This window comes from Zophobas morio, unplaced genomic scaffold (genome assembly GCF_036711695.1).
Source record: "Zophobas morio isolate AGI-343-1 ecotype UQ-CSIRO unplaced genomic scaffold, CSIRO_AGI_Zmor_V1 ptg000026l, whole genome shotgun sequence".
NCBI lineage: Eukaryota > Metazoa > Arthropoda > Insecta > Coleoptera > Tenebrionidae > Zophobas > Zophobas morio.
The window spans coordinates 11,938,835-11,957,123 of record NW_026972131.1 but is presented as its reverse complement, the minus strand read 5'-3'; the positions used below and the strand labels follow the sequence as shown (position 1 = coordinate 11,957,123).

The window sequence follows — 18,289 nt, the reverse complement described above, 5'->3', positions numbered from 1 at the left end:
ATGTTTTCGACAATCGACAACAACAGAGACTGTCTAGATCGTCCACAAGACACATATCGGTAAGTTGAACCTAGATTTTCTATTTTTATTTGAAAACTAACTCTTTTCTCTCTTTTGCAGATTCAAGAATGGAAAACTCAGAAGCCAACTATCTGGAAAACATGGAGTGCCCAGTGTGTCTGGACGTTCTTCGCCCTCCAGTCCGTTTGTGCAAGAACCGCCACAGCACTTGCCACGACTGCCACCACCAAATAGTGAGGACCTCCCAGACAGCAAGATGTCCACTTTGCCGGGAAGAATTCGCACCAGACTCCTGCCCTGTCAAGGAGCAGTTGTACCTTGCGATGAAGGTAACCTGCAAATTCGATGGCTGTACAGTGAAAGGGTTTGGCAGAGAAGTCATCCGACATGAAAGGAGGTGTACCTTTCGAGTGCGACGTTGCCCTAATTGCCCTTGGGAAGGACCCCAACCGTTGTTAACCCCGCATTATCTGATCAATCATGTACAGCAATAAAACTAATTTGTATATATTGTAAATAAATTTTCATAAGTCAATAATCAATAATTGGATGATTTATTACCCCGCCTCTGTATGACAACACTTGTAATCGTCTGCAACAAAAAAACTCTAGCTAAAAACGTTTAAGTTGCTTAAACCCCCTTTAGATTGTCAGGTTGGTCTATTCGTCTATAGTCTTGGCAAATAGAACATCTGTCAAAGGAAACTTATCCTTCTATGGTTTTCTTTTCTACCTGGTGAGCTCCTCTATTCATCGTCTTTCCGTTTGACCACCCCACTAATAAATATTAGTTAACAGAAGTTCAAACCCTAATGGTAATCCTATTATGATCTTAAAAGTTAGGTATGCCACTTCTATTTGCCCGGTCGATACATTAGACGGTATTAAGGGTGAAGTGCATTATGTTGACAATGAAATAGAACTAATTAAAAAATAGGATGGTACACTTTTCTATAGAAGATTTACTAAAATTAAAGGAGCAGTAGGCTAGTATGTTTAATGCCTTGTTTTTTTATTTGATTAAACATTTCAAATTAGTGTTTAAGTCTTTAAATTCTTCTGTCATTCTCAACCTTGATTCCTCAAAATTGTTGACAGCTGTTCGTTAAATAGTTTTCTTCAAATAGGGCCACAAAAAAATCTGCTGTGTCTCCCTAGTACAGGTTGCAACATATTTCTGCACTCCTATTGCTAAAGCGACACGGAAAGTTATACCAGGCAATCACCAATCGAAGATCAAACAGAGCATTGTCAATAATATGACGACTTTTGGAAAAGTGGTATAAAATAAATCATCGGAGGGTGTCGATGTAAATAGAAAGTCTGAAAGGATTTCAGCTCGGCCAACTTTGTTCGGTTTTTTCGCTAAAAAAATTGATTTATTAAATTTGTAAAGAATCTCGGGGTTAGTGCGGAGGTAAACAATCCTTTAATAACTTTTAGTGCTTAATAGTTGGAACGTACTCAGGTGGTGACGCTTTTCTCCGAAGATAAATGTAGAAAAAAGTTTGCCGCCCAAAGAGAATTTAAAGTGTTTGGTTTCAGTTCGTAAATAACTTTCTCTGGCATTTTCAATTACGTATGTTCACATGGGACTTTATTTTACGGACTTAAACGTTTTTTCTGGGGCAGACGATCCATTACAAATGTTGTCAAACAAAGGTGGCGAAATAAATCATTCAATTATTGATTACTGAGTCTATTGTCGAAGAATTTTCTATGAATTTTAGGCAACTTTTCGGAAAATCAAAATGTTTTTACTGGACCTCGAAATCTACAAAAAATTCTTAGGGTAATTTTTGAAGGTTGTCAAAAAGGGTTGAAATTTTCATAACGGCGAAGTAATAAAACATTTTGGAAAAATTGCTTAAATATTCATTGAAATTCTGCTTTGAACAACACCATTAATCCAGAACGTGTTTTCCATAGGAATTTCTTCGTGAAAAATAAGGATTTTGCAAATAAGTTCTTCCCCACGGCTTACCACGAGTAAAAAAATCATCACAATTGAGATAGGGCGGGTGGGCGGTGCTTATATTTTGTCCTTTTGTCTTAATAGACGTAGTCATCTTTTCACAACAAAAAAATTACCATTTTATATACGTTTTCAGTTGTTGTTGTGAATAGATGACCAGGTATATAATTAAATCCGTGGACCTAAATTGAGAAGCAGCTGTGCAGGTGTCGGTAAGCCGATCGTTAAATAATTTCCGGAACGAGTAAGGGATTAGTACTTTACACCCCGGTGACCGCGTTCGGGTGGTATAAGTACCTACCTGGGAAGAGTACCGACGCCACCGAGAAGTACTCCTAAAGTACCATCTGATGATTTTATTTATTACGTTCTAACTTACTATTAAATTATTGCTAACGCTGAAAAATAAAAATTCTCGAAAATTGAATTTCATCTTCTCAAAAATAAAACTAAGGGAAAAAATTAGGGACAACGGTAGTGCTAATTTGTGCATTTTAAAAATTATTATCTTCATGCTTCGAGTTCGGATTGGTTCCAAAATTTTGGATGGACTCACCACATTGTACTTTTGGTGGTGTTGTCTTGTTGTGTCTAATGATTTATGTTTATGGAGGGTGGAAAGATTTCTAAAAATTTTATTTAAGTACAATTACAAAAACAAATGAATTCCGAGTAGAAACTGAAGGATGTCGGGTGGTCATAAGTATAAATTTTCTGCCGTGGGAGGTGCACAATCAGTCCTCTATTTATGTGTACCTTCGCAGGTGCAAGATGTTTGAGAATGATTATTTATTAGTAATTTTTGTCCTCAATCTATGTAGAGTTTCGGGGTTTGCGGGGCGAGATTTTGGAAAAATTTGACTTGAAAATGAAATTTTTGAAAAATCGCTATAATTACCGTTAGTGAATTGTCACTCAATTAATTTTTTTATGTGTTTAGAAACAAATGCCACATAAAGATTAGTAATTACGTCCAAATTAGAAAATTCTCTTGAATTTCTTATGACGAAACGGAGAGATTTATAGCTTGATTTAATTATGTTGTCATAATGTTCTACAAACTTCAATCGAGGATCAAAGCATATACTTAAGTTCGTGATTTTAGTAAGACGAGTTAAAATTGAATTATTTAACGCATATACGGCACCATAGGAGTTAATCCTATTTGAATAAGTGACAATACCGCACTTTTCATAATTGATGACTATCTGGTTATTGAAACACCACTTTGAGAATGTATTAATATCATCTTGAAATAAAACAAAATCACTGGTGTTTTTTATAAGCAAAAACAACTTCATATCGTCTACATAGAGTAAGCATGGTATATTAAACTCGTTTTCAATATAATTAATCTAGATATTAAACAATAGGGGAGCCAGTATAGACCCCTGTGGAACTCCTGATGTTAAATTAATGCTCTTGGATTTGAAACAATTTCAAAAGAACAATAAACAAACATCTTTAAGAAAAATCTAATATAAAACCATCGAAGCGTAATGGTCTATTGGCTTATCAGCTTGTTCTTAGCCCCACCTGCACAACCCTTAGCCACACCCCCCACCCTTCCGAATCCCTATAAATACGGAAGAAACATAATTATTCTTCATAATGTTTTCGACAATCGACAACTAGAGAGACTGTCTAGATCGTCCACAAGACACATATCGGTAAGTTGAACCTAGATTTTCTATTTTTATTTGAAAACTAACTCTTTTCTCTCTTTTGCAGATTCAAGAATGGAAAACACAGAAGCCAGCTATTTGGAAAACATGGAGTGCCCAGTGTGTCTGGACGTTCTTCGCCCTCCAGTCCGTTTGTGCAAGAACCGCCACAGCACTTGCCACGACTGCCACCACCAAATAGTGAGGACCTCCCAGACAGCAAGATGTCCACTTTGCCGGGAAGAATTCGCACCAGACTCCTGCCCTGTCAAGGAGCAATTGTACCTTGCCATGAAGGTAACCTGCAAATTCGATGGCTGTACAGTGAAAGGGTTTGGCAGAGAAGTCATCCGACATGAAAGGAGGTGTACCTTTCGAGTGCGACGCTGCCCTAATTGCCCTTGGGAAGGACCCCAAACGTTGTTAACCCCGCATTATCTGATCAATCATGTACAGCAATAAAATTTATTTGTATATATTGTAAATAAATTTTCATATGTCAATAATCAATAATTGGATGATTTATTACCCCGCCTCTGTATGACAACACTTGTAATCGTCTGCAACAAAAAAACTATAGCTAAAAACGTTTAAGTTGTTTAAACCCCCTTTAGATTATCAGGTTGGTATATTCGTCTATAGTCTTGGCAAATAGAACATATGTCAAAGGAAACTTATCCTTCTATGGTTTTCTTTTCTACCTGGTGAGGTCGTCTATTCATCGTCTTTCCGTTTGACCACGTCACTAATAAATATTAGTTGACAGAAGTTCAAACCCTAATGGTAATCCTATTATCATCTTAAAAGTTAGGTATGCCACTTCTATTTGCCTGGTCTATACATGAGACGGTATTAAGGGTGAAGTGCATTATGTTGACAATGAAAGAGAACTAATTAAAAAATAGGATGGTACACTTTTCTATAGCAGATTTACTAAAATTAAAGGAGCAGTAAGCTAATATGTTTAATGCCTTGTTTTTTTTATTCGATTAAACATTTCAAATTAGTGTTTAAGTCTTTAAATTCTTCTTTCATTCTCAACCTTGATTCCTCAAAATTGTTGACAGGTGTTCGATAAATAGTTTTCTTCAAATAGGGCCACAAAAAAATCTGCTGTGCCTCCCTAGTACAGGTTGCAACCTATTTCTGCATTCCTATTGCTAAAGAATCGCAAGATAAATCGATAGCCATTTTGAAGAGTATTGTTCACTTGGGGGAAATAGTGAGCAAATTCTAGAAAGTTATACACAGGCAATCACCAAATAAAGATCAAAGAGAGCATTGTCAAAAATATGACGACTTTTGGAAAAGTGGTATAACATAAATCATCGGAGGGTGTCGACGTAAATAGAAAGTCTGAAAGGATTTCAGCTCGGCTAACTTTGTTCGGTTTTTTCGCTAAAAACATTGATTTATTAAATTTGTAAAGAATCTCGGGGTTAGTGCGGAGGTAAACAATCCTTTAATAACTTTTAAGTGCTTAATAGTTGGAACGTACTCAGGTGGTGACGCTTTTCTCCGAAGATAAATGTAGAAAAAAGTTTGCCGCCCAAAGAGAATTTAAAGTGTTTGGTTTCAGTTCGTAAATAACTTTCTCTGGCATTTTCAATTACGTATGTTCACATGGGACTTTATTTTACGGACTTAACCGTTTTTTCTGAGGCCGACGATCCATTACATATGTTGTCAAACAAAGGTGGCGAAATAAATCATTCAATTTTTGTGGTTCCGGAACGAGAATTTCGCAAAATTTTTGAAAAATCTTAAAAAGTGCCAAATTTCATACTGACCATTACGGAAAAATTGCATTATTTTTTATAAGTGTAAATAAAATCCTATTAATATGAGATGCCGCGTCAACGGGTTTCGAAAACATATTTATTAAAAAAAAAAAAAAATAACAATAATGAAATGTTTACGTGAGGGAGCAAGCTTTCAAATAAAATAATGAAACGCTCCATCGAGCAAAGCGCACACTTTTTACCGCAATAGGGACATATTTTTTACTAATGGTGTACTTTATCTCACCGTCTGTGTTATGTAAGTAGTGAGGTGTGAACACAAATAAATACATTTTCGCCTCAAATCTCCACCTAAGTATCACCATCACCTAAACCCAAAAGACCAAACTTTAATTAATTATCAAATTAAATTACCTGTACCAGTCCTTATTAGTCGTCTTAAATCAATTAACTTTTAATTTTACGTGGCTGAAAAGTTGAAAAAGCAATTTGAAGCATCTCCTTTTCCCCCTCTAGTTAGCCCCCTTGCAAATACTAATTTAAACTTCCTCAAAAATAAAGATTAAAGTCCCACATGTTTAATCTTAATCCACGACACCAACTCGGACTCCGGACTCTTTAATTAAACCACCCCGTCATTTACATCCGAATACAACTGTCCAAACACAACAAAATATGTCAAAAGTTTATGACGAGATTCGTCCCTTTGGTGCGTTAACCCCTCATTTATTCTCTGCGGCTGAAATTTGTCTTTGTAAAAAACTTCAAAGTCCGGTCGCTTGTCGGCCCGGAACCGGAACCGGAACATTGCTCATTTCTACCGGCCGCCATTAAACGTTGACAACCAGAAACATTTCTTATCCCGCGAAAGATATTGTTGTTCGCACAATAACTTTCTAAATGTTTAAACATAAATCCAGACAAGTTCCAACAGTGGACTTTTTTGAATAGCGACGCAGTTGAGGAGTCGATAAAGGACGTCGGCTGGAAGATGAATTAGGTCGGGGTGAGATTTACACACGAAGTTTGGTCTTCGACGACGCGTAATCGCGTTTTAAGCGGCGGCGACTGCTACAGACGACACGACAAAATTTTGGAAAATCGACACAATTTTTGCGATCTGAACCATCAATCACAGTCCGGGGTTGGAGGGAACTCGGCCTCTGCTTTACCTACAATATACTCTATTTTCGGTATATTTCGCTGACATTACAAACTACTAATCTTACACGCTCTGCTTCTCCACGAAACAGAAAGCCGAAGGAAAAAATGCGAACAACAAAAACATAATCAGCGAATCTATCAAATAGTCATTTAGATTCCCTTTTTTACGGAGATCGGCCGGTGCTCCGAGTAAATCGCTGAGTCACTTCGCTAATGCTCGCATTTTAATTTAAGATTCGCGATTTAAAGGAACCGAGATGCGTTCCAAAACATAAATAAAAACGAAGTCGCGACATTTCCAACATCGCCTGTTTTCCGTTCTAGTCGGGCTTCTCACCTATCAAAATACTTAATTAAGTAGATAGAGATAAGTAAAGGCAAGTTAATCAAGCTCGAAAATAATATTGAGTTTCACGCTGACAGTGATTAATGTACTCACCGCAAAATACAAAACTTGGCAATCCAAGAGGGAGCCTGACTATACCTCGAAGCGTTCAGATTTTAATGTGTACTGATTGAATTTAAAAAGCTTTTAATTAATTATTGAAGACGGGAAATGGCGGCGTTTTTGCGCACGAATTTACGAATCCTCTTTTTGCGCGTGTTTTTCGAATGTTTAAACTCCGCCATAAAAGCCCAAGCGTGTATCTAAGTCCGAGCTTATTCTGATTTGTGTGAGTTCGCAACTTCATGTTTTTATGTCGCGAGAATAAATACCCGGATTGCCCCCGAATTTCGAAAAAAATCCGCAAAAATCCGCCCCGTTTTATTGCGGATATTTTCGGAACGATTCCGGCGAGAACAAAGTGAAATAATCTGATTAAGACTTGATTAAGATGATAATCGCGGAGTATTATGTCGTAATCACGGCAGACCTAAGTGAGTTTGAAGGGGGTTTAGTCTCATTTAAATTTGGTTCCGGGGGCGAATTTCCTCTATAATCGCATGATTTAGCTTGTCCCTAATTAATTTCGCCCGATGAATTTTCCTACGGGCACATGTTTTAATAAAACGCAATTGTCGCACGGTTGCTAATGCTTTTGTAAATAAATAAATATCTTCGAAGGAAGGCGGTTCGTGGAAATTAACAGAGGTCAATATTTAATTATGCGGAGGGGCGAAAGATTTTCGGTTGGTTTTATGAGGAAACGCTCGCTGCTGGTGAACTCAAATATGGTAAAATATAAATTGTGTGAGTCTACTCTAGTTTGGCCTTGTTATTGAATCGACAACAAACAGGTTGCGGAACAAAGTGCGTACGGTTCCTGAGTATGTAAATTTTCTTCGAAACACGTTAAGAGAATTATAATTGAGAACGAGTGCAATGGGGTCCATCGGGCGATGGTGACCTTCATGTTTTCTCGACGTGTCATGACCCCTGAAATTACCTGTCCCGTTTTCGTCTATACCAACTTTTGAGTTGTGGTATTAAAATGCGATTTTTATTTATTATTTATTACAAAAAAGGTGATTACAGAAAGTGAGAAAAAAAATAAAACAAGCATACAAATTTTTGATGAAGATGACCAGACAAATTTTGATTGACGTTTTACTATTTACACGATATTACTGACATATTTTAAATTCAATTTCGGATAATATCGATCTGGTGAAACTTGACAAATATAGATAGAAACGGGATATCTATTATCGTACGCCAGGGGTCATGAAACGTCCACAAAACATGAAAGTAGCCGTTCGTCGGATGGACCAAAAGAAGGAACGCGTAAATTTCAAAGAAGAGTGTATGAATGACGAATAACACCAGAAAAACTACGAATGAATGGTATTTTAACTTATTTTTCAATTATATTCTCAAAGAAGTGTGACAAAAAAAGGTGATTAAATTAAGAAAAATGGGGAAAAAATCGAAAAAATCCAACTAAAAAAGGATGAAAAAGTCACAAAAAAACACAGAAATGCTGTTACAAAAGGATAAAAAACGCGAGAAAAAAAGCGACCAAAAACACCAAAAAGGTGGCAAAAAGACGATAAAAACGCTTTAAAAAAAACAGAAAAAAAAGGAAAAAAGCAAAAAAGCCACAAAACTGAAATCAAACAAAAAGTGTCAAAGAAAGACCAAAAAAAAAGAGGGCCAAAAATGGGACAAAAAATGTGACAAAAAAAGCAACTAAAAAAAATAAAGCCAAATCGCCACAAAAAAAGACAAAATAGAGATAAAAAAGGTCCCAAAAAACTCCCCAAAAATTCAGCAAAAGAAAAAAATGTCAAAAAAAGGAGGTTATTAGAAAAGGACAAAAAATGCGCCAAAAAATGCGTCAAAGAACCGCAAAAAAGACACCAAAATAAATTGGGAAAAATGTGATAAAAAATCCAATTAAAAAATCGCCAAGAAACTCAAAAATATGAAAAAAATGGGGATGACTAAATGCGAAAGAAAAGGTCGCAAAAATGCGACTAATAAAAAAAAAGAGATAATAAAAAAGCGACAAAAAAAGCCACACAAAGGGGGTCAAAAAGTGTCACAAAAAACCGAAAAAACAAAAAAGGTAGCAGAAACGGAAAAAATACAACTAAAAAAAATACGATAAAGAAAGCAAAAAAAAAAAGAAAAAAACAAGCGTCAAAAAAAGAATCCAAGAAAGAACGCGACAAAAAAAACTAAAAAACATCAATTAAAAATAACGTTCCTAAAATGGTGAAAAATTAAGGATTAAAAGTGTGGCAAAAAACGACCAAAAATCAAGAAGACGAAAAAAAGTAAAAAAAATGTTCACAAAAAAGCGACAAAAGGCGTCAAAACATGACAAAAAAAATAAAACGCTGAAAAAGGTACAAAAAAAGGAACTAAGAAAAAGCAACCAAAAAAACTGAGAAAAAAAAACACAAAGAGAAAACAACAAGCGTGCCTAGAAGTCAACAAAAATGCGGCAAAAAAAAATAAAAATAAGAAGAAAAAAGTGGTAAAAAGTAATTAAAAAGGAGGTCAAAAAATATAACAACAAAAGAGCAACAAAAAAAGTAAATCAAGAATAGCAGAAAAAGCAACAAAAAAGGGGAGCAAAAATGCGATAAAAAACTAAAAATAGAGATGAAAAAGGTCCCAGAAAATTCAACAAACAAAATGACGAAAAAAAAGGTGAGGGAAACGGGAAAAATATAAAAAATCCAACCAAAAAAGGAATAAAAAAAGCCACAAAAAACACAGAAATGTTACTAAAAAATGGACAAAAAAAAAACGCAAAAAAAGCGACCAGAAACAACAAAAAGTGTTAAAAGGCGACGAATACGCTTGAAAAAAAAAGAGGAAAAAGGGACCAAAAACAGCAAAACATGTCAAAAGGCGACAAAAACGCCTTAAACACAAAAAATGAAACCAAAGGAAAACTGTCAAGGAAAGACCATAAAAAAGAGGACAAAAACACAAAAAATCGAAAAAACAATTGAAAAACTGGACAAAAAATGTGAGAAAAAAATTTAAAAAAATGTAAAGTAAAATCAACAAAAATGCGCGGCCATACCGCAAAAAAGGCACCAAAATAAATAGAAAAAAATTGCGATAAAAAATCCAACTAAAAATTCAAAACTAAAACGGAGGCAAAAAACGCGTTAAAAAAACTGAAAAAGGTGGCAAAACGACTAAAAAACGCATAAAAAAAGAGAAACGAAAGCAAAAAAGCCAAAAAAAGAACTAAAGAAAAAGTGATGAAAAATGTGAACAAAAAAAATTCGGCAGAAGAGCGAAAAAGCGCCAAAAAACTCAAAAAAATGAATAAAAGGTGGGACGAATAAATGTGAAAGAAAGGGTCGCAAAAATGCAACTAACAAAACAGAAAGCAAAAAACGCGGCAACAAAAAATGACAAAAAGTTTTTAAATAAAGGAGAATGTGGAAAGAAGCGAAAAAATCCAGCTGAAAAAGGAATTAAAAAAACAACAAAAAATTGCTAGGAGTATTAAAAAAAGGGACAAAAAATGCGAAAAAAACACTTAAAAAAAAGAGGAAAAAAAAACAAAAAATCCACAGAAATGGAAGCAAAGGAAAAGTGTCAAAAAAAGGAGGTCCAAAAATAAGACAAAAAACGTCTAAGCGCCAAAAAACACAAAAAACGTAAAAAACTGGGAAAAATAGCGGGACAAAAAATGCCCCAAAAAATTATCAAATACGCCAAAAAAGCGCGAAAAAGATACCAAAATAAATGGGGAAAAATGCGATAAAAAATACATCTAAAAAATTAACATTTAAAAAACGGGGACAAAAAACGCATAAAAAAGAGAAATGAAAGCAAAAAAAAGCCGCAAAAAATGCAACTAAAGAAAAAGTGGCAAAATGGTGATAAAAAATGTGAACAAAAAATCCAACAGAAGAGCGTCTGAAAAGACAAAATAATGAAAAAAAGGGGTACGAACAAATGCGAAAGAAAAGGATAATAAAACAAAGCGACAAAAAAGCCACACGAAGAGTGACAAAAAAAAAGAAAAAACGGGGCAAAAAACGATGAAAAAAGGCGAAAAAGAAAATACGAGAAAAAGAAGCAACAAAAAAGGAAAGCAAAAAACGCGGAAAAGGAAAAACAACTGAAAGGGGAGCAAAAATCCAATAAAAACTAAAAAAAATCACGAAAAAATGGCAAAAAAAGTGAATAAACAAAGGAAAATGGAGAAGAAAGCGAAAAAATACAACTGAAAAAGGAATTAAAGAAGCCAAAAATAAACACAAATGCTTTTAAAAAAGGGACAAAAACGCGAGAAAAAAAAACAAGCAAAGACCAAAAAAGTGGCAAAAAAGGCGATAAAACTGCTTTAAAAAAAAAAGTAAAAAAAAGGAAATAAAAGTCCCAAAAATAAGACCAAAAGTGTCAAAGAAAGGCCATGAAAAAGGAGGACCAAAAATAAGACAAAAAAACGTCTAAGCGCCAAAAAACACAAAAAACGTAAAAAACTGGGAAAAAAGCGGGACAAAAAATGCACTATAAAATTATCACGAAAGCGCCAAAAAAAGCGCAGAAAGGACACCAAAATAAATGGGGAAAAATGCGATACAAAAATCCATCTAAAAAATCAAAAATGCGACTAAAACGGGGACAAAAAACGCATAAAAAAGAGAAATGAAAGCAAGAAAATGCGCAAATACGGCAACTAAAGAAAAAGTGGCAAAAAAGTGGTAAAAAAGGTGAACAAAAAATCGAACAGAGGAGCGTCAGAAAACCCAAAAAAAAATAAAAAAAAGTGGGGACGAACAAAAAGAAAAGGATAATAAAATAAAGCGACAAAAAATCCACACGAAGAGTGACAAAAAGTGTGACAAAAAAAAAAAGAAAAAAAACAAACTTGGTGGAAAAAACGGAAAAAAATATAAGTAAAAAAATACGATGAAAAAAAGCGAAAAAGAAAATACGAGAAAAAGAAGCGACAAAAAGGAAAGCAAATAACGCGGAAGAAAAAACAAATAAAAAGGTAAGGGAGCCAAAATGCGATAAAAAACTAAAAATAGAGAAAAAAATCCAAAAAAGCCAACAATGACAAAAAAATGAAAAAATACAAATGAAAAAGGAATTAAAAAAGCCAAAAAAAAACAGAAATGCTGTTAAAAAAGTGTCAAAAAACGCGAGAAAAAAAGCGACCAAAAACCCCAAAAAAACGTCAAAGCGCCAAAAGATACAAAAAAACGGAAAAACTGGATAAAGCAATTGAAAAGTGAGACAAAAAAATGTGACTAAACAAACAACTAAAAAAAGTAAAGCAAAATCGCCAAAAAAGGGCGACAAAAAGGGGGCAATAAAATGCCACAAAAAAGACAAAATTAATCTCCAGGTCCAAAAATTGAACAAATGAAAAAATGTCGAAAAAGGAGGCGTTTAAAAAAGGGACGAAAGAATGCGCCAAATGAAAGTAAAAAAGTGAACAAAAAACCCGACCGAAGAGCGTCAAAAGCGCCAGAAAACCCAAAAAAACAAAAAAAGAGGGGAAGAATAAATGCAAGAGAAAAGTTCGCAAAAATGCAACTAATAAAAAACGGAAATAAAAAAATCGACAAAAAAGCCACACAAAGAGGGACAAAAAGTGTGCCAAAAAATGAAAAAACAAAAAAGGTGGTAAAAACGTTCCTTAAAAGATGATAAGCATAAAAAACAAATAATAAAGGCTGACTTGATCTGACCTGACAAGCATCCATTAAATTCTGTGGACCGATTTTTTTTGCAGTTTTTAGCAAAGATAGCAAATCCAAGGTGGTGATTAATAATTCGTTATGTAAATCATGCAATAAAAATTGTATTGTTGCTCTTGTAACTAAATTCTTGACATTTCCAACGAAAGTCGAAAAATGCAGTTCTGCATGACTCAGAATTTTAATTAATTTGCAGTGTAGTTAAAAGGATAAAAAATTCGTTTCAGATTATAAAATGCATAAATTCACACACGAATTTTTCGCCATTTGAGAAAAATATCATCTTCAACAATCAAATTTCTGTTTTTCAGTGACCACAGTTAACATTCACTTAAAGCAGAGAGCTTGAAAACGATCACCTACAACAGCTATCTAAATGCATAACTCACGCTATTTTTCTGCACTTTAAACTCGAAAAACGTGTTTTCTCAAGTTATTACAATTTATTATACAAAAACATATTCCGAACCATCGTTAGTAATGAACCTGAATGTCATTGCGACTGACATTGTGAAAATGTTAGTGAACCAAGGCTCATGGTCGTGATTTTTATTACTATTTTGTTTCAGCTGAATTTGCATTATTGATATTTTTAAAACAAATATTTTGTCAACCAAAATTAACCCAGTTTGTGGGCTGCGGTTTAACGACAACGTCGCGCATTTTCAAATAATAGTAGCACTATTTATATACTTAATACTTTTGGTTACGTCACCGTAAACATAAATGTGTAAAACATTTACTTGCTTTTAGTGTTAAATTTAAAGTCGTTCAAGCAGGAAGTAAATACTTGGCACCTCCTCATTACAACAATAGCAACACCAATTATCCTGAAAAATGGTATCCAGATAAGTGCATTTCAAGAGGATAATTTGACATCTATAGTTTCTCACTAATCCGTCTACGCAACTTTTCGTCAAGGATAACAAACATCGACCATGTATAAATAAGGAACTTAAAATATTTTCCGCAGTTTTACCATACGCACCTCCAATTTCGCCTGTCCAGAATGTCGCCCTAAATTTGACAATGTACCTCATAAACCACGTTGTCGCGACAACAGTGACACTTATTTTGGTAGATTTGACCACCTTAAGTGAGTGCCGACCTAACAACATTTGCAGAAATTTCATCGACTATAGTAGCATCCAGACCAACCCTAATTGTTGGTATAATCCAGATTTAGGCGCCACTGCGGTTGGTTTTTTCCAGATGTACCCTTAAACCTTCAGTCACATTTTTCATTTCAGGAACAAATTGCAACAAGGTACGGATTTCCGTTCGAAGAGCACGAAGTGACGACTGGTGATGGGTACATAATCACTTTGTTCAGGATTCCCCACAATGGGAGCGACGTCCACCGAAAAAGACCGGTGGTTTTTCTGCAACACGGTATAGCTGCAGATGGGTATACTTGGATGGTCGCCGGGCGAAATTCCAGCGGTAGGTTGGCATAAATTAACACATGGTTCAGGGTTAGGTTGGATTCGCGAGATGAATTTGACAAGGTTATTCACGTATTTGGTACATTTATATCGTTTATAAGTGTTAGAAGGTTCATAGTTAATGTCAGAATAAACGTAATCGATCTGGCATTGACATGGTCATTTTAAGAAAAATCAATTTATCTTCATTTCAGTTTTTATTTTCTCGAACCAAGGGTACGACGTCTGGATTTCCAACTGCAGAGGTACTGAACCCTCTTCCAAGCATGTGAAATATACACCCTACGACCGTGAATTTTGGCTTTACAGGTACTTGTACCCTCACTCAAAAACACTAACACTATTTTTACCACAATCAATCGTAGTTTTCACGAGATGGCCCTTTACGATATTCCCGCCATGCTAGATTTCGTCGCTGCTAAAACACAACAACAGATCAGTTACGTTGGGCACTCCATGGGTTGTACCATGGCTTTAATTTACACGTCCTTAATGCCCCAGCAAGCCCAAACCAATTTAAAATCAATAGTCGCCCTAGCTCCTGTAGCTTTCATGGACCATGTTACATCAGCCGTCAAACTTATAGTACCATTTCGTTACATAATTTGGGTACTTACGTCTAATTAGTAGTTAGTTTCTGACCATCACTCAGTATATTTCAGGAAGTTCTTTCATCAGCTGGAATTTACGGGGTTGGGCCGCAGCTAAAAAACCTACAACGTCTGTCGCACCTTTGCGGCAGCTATCCCTTCATTAAGGTCTGTGTCCTCACAAATGCACTTTTGTCTGGAATAAATACCATGGAAGCCAGTGCGGTATTTATTTATTTCGTTTTGGGTTAATAATGCCATCATGAGAATCATTTTAGAGCGCTTTTCCCATAGGAATAAGACACTTTCCCATTGGGCTTTCGATGAAAACGATTTTTCATTACGCGCAAATAATGGATACAAGGCGGCGGTTTCAGTTTTTTGATTATGGACCCGAGCTTAATTGGAGGTTGTACAACTCGTCGCTGCCTCCGGAGTATCCTATAGGAAATGTGAGGATTCCTATGCATTTGTTTTACGGGAATAGGGATACGCTTTCGGCTGAAAAGGTACTGTTTAAGAAATTGGAACACACTAGGTTTTATTTATTTATTTATTTTATTTACAGGACGTACATTATTTATACGAACAACTCAGGACGAACAAAACTATTAAAGAGGTATTTAATTTTGCACACCTGGATTTCCTCGGAGCTACGCATTCTGCGGACTTGTATTACATGTTGCTTGATTATCTGTGATTTTTTTTATAATTCATTTTCTAGGAGTTTTTTGTAACAAATTGTTGTTTTACGTGAAAATGTAAATATATTTATTTTTTCTTAGAAATCTTTTATTTACATTATAATCAGTAATAAAACCCATTGACCTGAACCGATCTTTTTTTAGAAGGATATGGATGGATATAGAAAAATACAGACGAATATGGGGGATATGGATGTGAATAGAAGAATATCAATAGATGTAGGCAGATATAGATGGATATAGACAGATGTAGAAGGCTACAGGTGTACATAGACGGATTTAGAATGATATAGAAGTCCAAATTCGTGATCCTGAGAAACAAAATTTCCGACGAGATAGAAGTTCACTACTATAGATTTTTCTCCGGACTGATATATGAGGATATAGTTTGATATAGAAGGATATTGAAACCTGTAGACGGATATGGGAGGAAATATAACGACACAGACAGACACACGGGATTTAGAAGGTTGTAAAACAACATAGACCCAAAAGAGGAGGATATAGAAGGACATAGATGAATATAGATGGAATAGAAAAATATAGACAAATATGGAAGGATGTAGATGGAAACAGAAGAATATAGAGAGATGTAGGCAGATATAGTGGATATAGACGGATATAGAAGGCTATAGATGTATATAGCGATATAGAAAAACATAGAAGGATATAGAAGCCCAGATTCGTGATCCTGAGAAAGAAAATTTCCGACAAGATAAAAGTTTTAAGGACCAATCTAAGAAATTTTAAAATTTCATCAAAAAATGTGAATTTTCTCCGTTATTACTGCCAGCAGAGCAAAACTAAACACGGATTCGTAATTCTGAGAAAATTTCGGATAAGATCCTTTGAACTGATATAGAATGAGATAGATGGATATGGAAAATTATAGAGGTAGAGCAAAAATCAGCCCAGATTCGTGATTTTGAGAAAATTTACGATAATATGGATTTTTCCCCGGACCGATATATGAGTTTGATATAGAAGGATATAGATGGATGTAGAAGGATATAGAAAAATATAGACGGATATGGGAGGAAATAGAACGACACAGAGAGATACAGACGGATTTAGAAGGCTGTAGAACAATATTGACAGAAACATGGAAGATATAGAAGGATATAGATGAATATAGATAGAATAGAAAAATATAGACGAATACGGGAGGATGTAGATGGAAATAGACGGATATAGAGAGATGTAGGCAAATATAGATGGATACAGACCGATATAGAAGGGTATAGATGTATATAGACGGATATAAGAAGATATACATAGATGGATTTAGAAAAACATAGAATAGTACAGCCGGATATGGAAGGACATGAAGGATGTGAGAAAAAAAAATCCTGCAAGATAGAAGTTCTAAAGACGAAGAAGTTTTAAAATTTCATCAAAAAAGGTGAATTTTCTCCGTTATTACTGCCAGCAGAGCAAAAATAAGGACGGATTCGTGATTCTGAGAAAATTTCGGATAAGATTATTTGAACTGATATAGAATGAGATTGATGGATATGGAAAATTATAGACGGATATGGGAGAAAATAGGACGCGTTAAAAAAAGAGAAATTGACAAAAAAGGTGATAAAAAAGTGAGGAAAAAATTCGGCAGAAGAGCGTCAAAAAGCGGAAAAAAAACTTAAAAAATGAATAAAAGGTGGAACGAATAAATGCGAAAGAAAAGATAGCTAAAATTTAACTAATAAAAAAAGGGGGAATAAAAAAAGCAACCAGAAAACATACAAAAGGGGACAAAAGGTGGTAAAAACGAGAAAAAAACCAACTAAAAAAAGTACGATAAAAAAGCGAGAAAGAAAATACGAGAAAAACAAGCTACAAAAAAAGAAAGCAAAAAACGCGGCAACAAAAAAAATGACAAAAAAGTCTTTAAATAAAGGAAAATAGGTAAAAAGGCGAAAAAATACAACTGAAAAAGGAATTAAAAAAGCCACAAAAAATTGCTAGGATAATTAAAAAAACGGACAAAAAACGCGAGAAAAAAATCGACCAATAACACAAAAAAGGGGCAAAAAAGGCGATAAAAACGCTTAAAAAAAAAGAGAAAAAAAAGGAGGAAAAAGACAAACAAAAAATCCACAGAAATGGAAGCAACGGAAATGTGTCAAAAAATGAAGGTCCAAAAATAAGACAAAAAAAAGTCTAAGCGCCAAAAACACAAAAAACGTAAAAAAACTGGGAGAAAAGTGGGACAAAAAATGCACCAAAAAATTATCACAAACCCGCCAAAAAAGCGCAAAAAAGACATTAAAACAAATGGGGGAAAATGCGATAAATGCGATAAAAAATCCACCTAAAAAATAAAAAATGCGACTAAAATGGGGACCAAAAACTCATAAAAAGGGAAATGAAACCAAGAAAATCCGCAAAAATTGCAACTAAAGAAAAAGTGGTAAAAAGGTGATAAAAAAGATGAACAAAAAATCCAACAGAAGATACGATGAAAAAAAGCTGAAAAGAAAATTTACAAAAACAACCGACAAAAAAAGAAAACAAAAAACGCGGAAAAGAAAAAACAACTAAAGATGGGAGCAAAAATGCGATAAAAATTAAAAAGAAAGATAAAAAAATCCAGACAAATTCAACAAAAAAATGATAAAAAAATAAAGGAAAATGGGGAAAAAAGCGAAAAAATACAACTGAAAAAGGAATTCTAGAAGCCATATTTAAACACAAATGCTGTTAAAAAGGGACAAAAACGTGAGAAAAGTCACAAAAATAAGACCAAGGGAAAAGTGTCAAAGAAAGGCCATAAAAAAGAGGACCAAAAATACGACAAAAAACATCAAAGCGTTAAAAAACACAAAAAAAGGAAAACACTAGGAAAAAGCAATTGA

At 34.6% G+C, this 18,289-nt stretch overlaps 2 protein-coding genes across 3 annotated transcripts; both read left to right on the top strand.

Annotated features, from left to right (window-relative positions):
- LOC135136069 (uncharacterized) lies at positions 1-4,122 on the top strand. The gene is made up of 3 exons (XM_064065196.1): positions 1-59; positions 121-350; positions 3,728-4,122. The coding sequence occupies exons 1-3, from the start codon at positions 1-3 to the stop codon at positions 4,120-4,122; spliced, it is 684 nt and encodes a 227-aa protein (XP_063921266.1).
- Positions 4,123-13,299: 9,177 nt separating this feature from the next.
- LOC135136404 (gastric triacylglycerol lipase-like) lies at positions 13,300-15,518 on the top strand. Of its 2 annotated transcripts, none has more exons than XM_064065658.1 (7): positions 13,300-13,892; positions 13,946-14,138; positions 14,356-14,449; positions 14,506-14,749; positions 14,803-14,955; positions 15,009-15,239; positions 15,299-15,518. In XM_064065658.1, the coding sequence occupies exons 1-7, from the start codon at positions 13,725-13,727 to the stop codon at positions 15,428-15,430; spliced, it is 1,215 nt and encodes a 404-aa protein (XP_063921728.1). In that variant the 5' UTR covers positions 13,300-13,724; the 3' UTR covers positions 15,431-15,518. The 2 variants fall into 2 exon arrangements, with proteins under 2 accessions (XP_063921728.1, XP_063921727.1); XM_064065657.1 differs by having other exon boundaries at positions 13,301-13,892; positions 14,335-14,449.
- Positions 15,519-18,289: the final 2,771 nt, after the last annotated feature.

Coding starts and splice junctions, on each gene's coding strand:
- LOC135136069 (XM_064065196.1), top strand. CDS start 1: ATGTTTTCGACAATCGACAACAACAGAGACTGTCTAGATCGTCCACAA. Junction 60..120: donor CGTCCACAAGACACATATCG/GTAAGTTGAACC, acceptor TCTCTTTTGCAG/ATTCAAGAATGGAAAACTCA. Junction 351..3,727: donor AGTTGTACCTTGCGATGAAG/GTAACCTGCAAA, acceptor TCTCTTTTGCAG/ATTCAAGAATGGAAAACACA.
- LOC135136404 (XM_064065657.1), top strand. CDS start 13,725: ATGTACCTCATAAACCACGTTGTCGCGACAACAGTGACACTTATTTTG. Junction 14,139..14,334: donor CGCCGGGCGAAATTCCAGCG/GTAGGTTGGCAT, acceptor TCTTCATTTCAG/TTTTTATTTTCTCGAACCAA. Junction 14,750..14,802: donor CATTTCGTTACATAATTTGG/GTACTTACGTCT, acceptor AGTATATTTCAG/GAAGTTCTTTCATCAGCTGG.